Source organism: Lipotes vexillifer, unplaced genomic scaffold, assembly GCF_000442215.2.
Source record: "Lipotes vexillifer unplaced genomic scaffold, Lipotes_vexillifer_v1.1 scaffold3, whole genome shotgun sequence".
NCBI classification, from domain to species: Eukaryota; Metazoa; Chordata; class Mammalia; order Artiodactyla; family Lipotidae; genus Lipotes; species Lipotes vexillifer.
The window spans coordinates 2,228,829-2,231,552 of NW_006783631.1; the positions used below are offsets into that span (position 1 = coordinate 2,228,829).

Below are 2,724 nucleotides of genomic sequence, written 5' to 3' on the forward strand. Positions count from 1 at the left end.
AACAAATGGGACCTAATGAAACTTAAAAGCTTTTGCACAGCAAAGGAAACCATAAACAAGACGAAAAGACAACCCTCAGAATGGGAGAAAATATTTGCAAATGAAGCAACTGACAAAGGATTAATCTCCAAAATTTACAAGCAGCTCATGCAGCTCAATATCAAAAAAACAAACAACCCAATCCAAAAATGGGCAGAAGACCTAAATAGACATTTCTCCAAAGAAGGTATACAGATTGCCAACAAACACACGAAAGAATGCTCAACATCATTCATCATTAGAGAAATGCAAATCAAAACTACAATGAGATATCATCTCACACCAGCCAGAATGGCCATCATCAAAAAATCTACAAACAATAAATGCTGGAGAGGGTGTTGAGAAAAGGGAACCCTCTTGCACTGTTGGTGGGAATGTAAATTGATACAGCCACTATGGAGAACAGTATAGAGGCTCCATGAGTATTGAATGGTGAGTGCTGTGCACCCAACGCGTTCCCAGTTCTCAACCATGGGGACTTGGTCGCCCAGCTTAACAGGTCGGGGAATGCCTCTGCCAGCGGGGCGGGGGCTCAAGCCAGGGTGTGACACCAAGACGCCTGCTCTTAACTGTCTCCCCATCCTCCGCTTTTTAGATCATATTATTTGACATTGTAGGGACCACCACTCTCACTCCCTGAAGAGCCTTCAGAATTTATTTTAACCTACGGTTTCAAGGACTTTTTCGCCTAATATTTACTGATGGAGTATGGTATCAATGCATCTTGGATGAGGCTGGAGGGGAGGGGTCGGCCAAGGTTGGAGTGGCCTCATGTCGCTGTACCATCCAACGATGATATGTTTTATTTTTGAATTCCATGTTTCCTTTGTTCCCAGGTGAAGGAGCCCCCTCATGAGGCTGAGATGGTGTTCACGGCACGTTGCCCTGCGGTGGCCTTTCAGATGAACAGAGCCTCGTGGCGGGAGCATAACGTGAAGCAGGCGGTCGTGATGGTGGGCGTTCTCATCAGTGTTTTCGTGCTGTGCTGGAGCCCCTTCTTCCTGACAGAGCTCATCAGCTCCCTCTGTGCCTGCAGCCTGCCCCCCATCTGGAAAAGCATATACCTGTGGCTTGGCTACTCCAACTCTTTCTTCAATCCCCTGATTTACACAGCATTGAACAAGAACTACAACAATGCCTTCAGGAAACTTTTCACCAAGCAGAGATAAACCCAGGGCTTAGAGAGACGCGCAGGTAGGGTTGTGGGGAGGGAACTGGGATTTCTCCCCTTCACCGGAGATCTGGGTGGGAGCCTTCCCCACAGCTGAGTATTAATGACATTTGGGAACCATACCACTTGGGCCTGGACTATAGGAGCAGCAGTGCCAAAGGTTCTCCCGAAAAACAGCAAATTGGTGGCAAGCGTGCAGCTATGTCCTCTTGCCGTGTATGTGGCAGACATTGCTAATTGATCTGAGCACATCTCCCCACTGAGGAGGAACTTGGCCTCAGAATCCTTTTCAGACAGCACATCAGGCAGTTACTGCAAATTGGCTAGAATTCATACAAGAGTCAAAGCTGATTTGCCCTTCCTTTATCTAATTACCATATTCCTCAGCACAGGGCCCCAGTGGCCTGTTTTGTGGCCCACTCAGGAGCCTGTCTTCTTTGTGAAACAGCCCTCCCCTCACCCTTATCCACCCAATTCAACTTATCTTTCCCAAATTCCAAGGCAGTGTATCCCAATTTGGGTGATAAGGATCATCTGAACTTTTGTTTTCTAAAAAAATTGTCCAGTTCAACCCATATCTACTGAATCAGACTTGTAAAGAAGCGGTCTGGTAATTTATATTTTATTAAATTCTCTAGATGATCTTTTTTTTAATCAGTGAGAGACACTGCTGGATACTTATGGCTGCTCTTTAGAGCAATTAAATTGGCATTTCTGGGGGTTAAGATCCAGGCAGTAGTGCTTTTTTTTGTTTTTTTGCGGTACGCGGGCCTCTCACTGTTGTGGACTCTCCCGCTGCGGAGCACAGGCTCCAGACGCGCAGGCTCAGCGGCCATGGCTCACAGGCCCAGCCGCTCCGCGGCATGTGGGATCTCCCCAGACCAGGGCACGAACCCGTGTCCCCTGCATTGGCAGGCGGACTCCCAACCACTGCGCCACCAGGGAAGCCCGGCAGTAGTGCTTTTTAAACCTCCCTGAGTGATTCCACTGTGCAGCCAGCATTGGGAATCCCTGGTGAGCCCTTTCCTCTGCTCTGTACAAGGGAGACCAGCTGTGAGAAATTTTCCATTACTTCACCATTCTGACTTGTATACGTAATAAAGTACTTTTGAAGCATTCATTTCTGGGTTCAGAATCATTCACATGTGATTGGTCACACACATGGATACATGTTCATATGTACATACACTCAAGTGTATGTCACTGAGATGGGGAAAATGTCTGTTGTGAAACTAAAACACAAACAGCACCACCAACCTCTCCCCCCAAAACTGCCATAGTGAATCTTGGCCTTCCTGAAAATATTAAATGTGGCCCAAATATGGAGGAATCCAAGGGTCTTGATGAGGGGGTGCTGGACTAAGTCATCTTGGCCAGAGTCTACCTGACTTTGGAGGTGGCTGGATGCCTATTGATTAGGTGTTTTAATTTACATGAAACAGTTCACCCCACCATTGACTCACTTGATGTCTGAGGTATGCAGACCATCTTTCAACTTACACTATAGAATATCT

At 46.9% G+C, this 2,724-nt stretch overlaps 1 protein-coding gene across 1 annotated transcript in view; it reads left to right on the forward strand.

Annotated features, from left to right (window-relative positions):
* Positions 1-1,208, forward strand: part of LOC103081045 (5-hydroxytryptamine receptor 5B-like) — a 15,106-nt gene extending 13,898 nt beyond the window's left edge. Inside the window, 1 exon segment of the mRNA XM_007456348.1 lies at positions 876-1,208. Coding sequence (XP_007456410.1) covers positions 876-1,208 — 333 coding nt within the window.
* Positions 1,209-2,724: the final 1,516 nt, after the last annotated feature.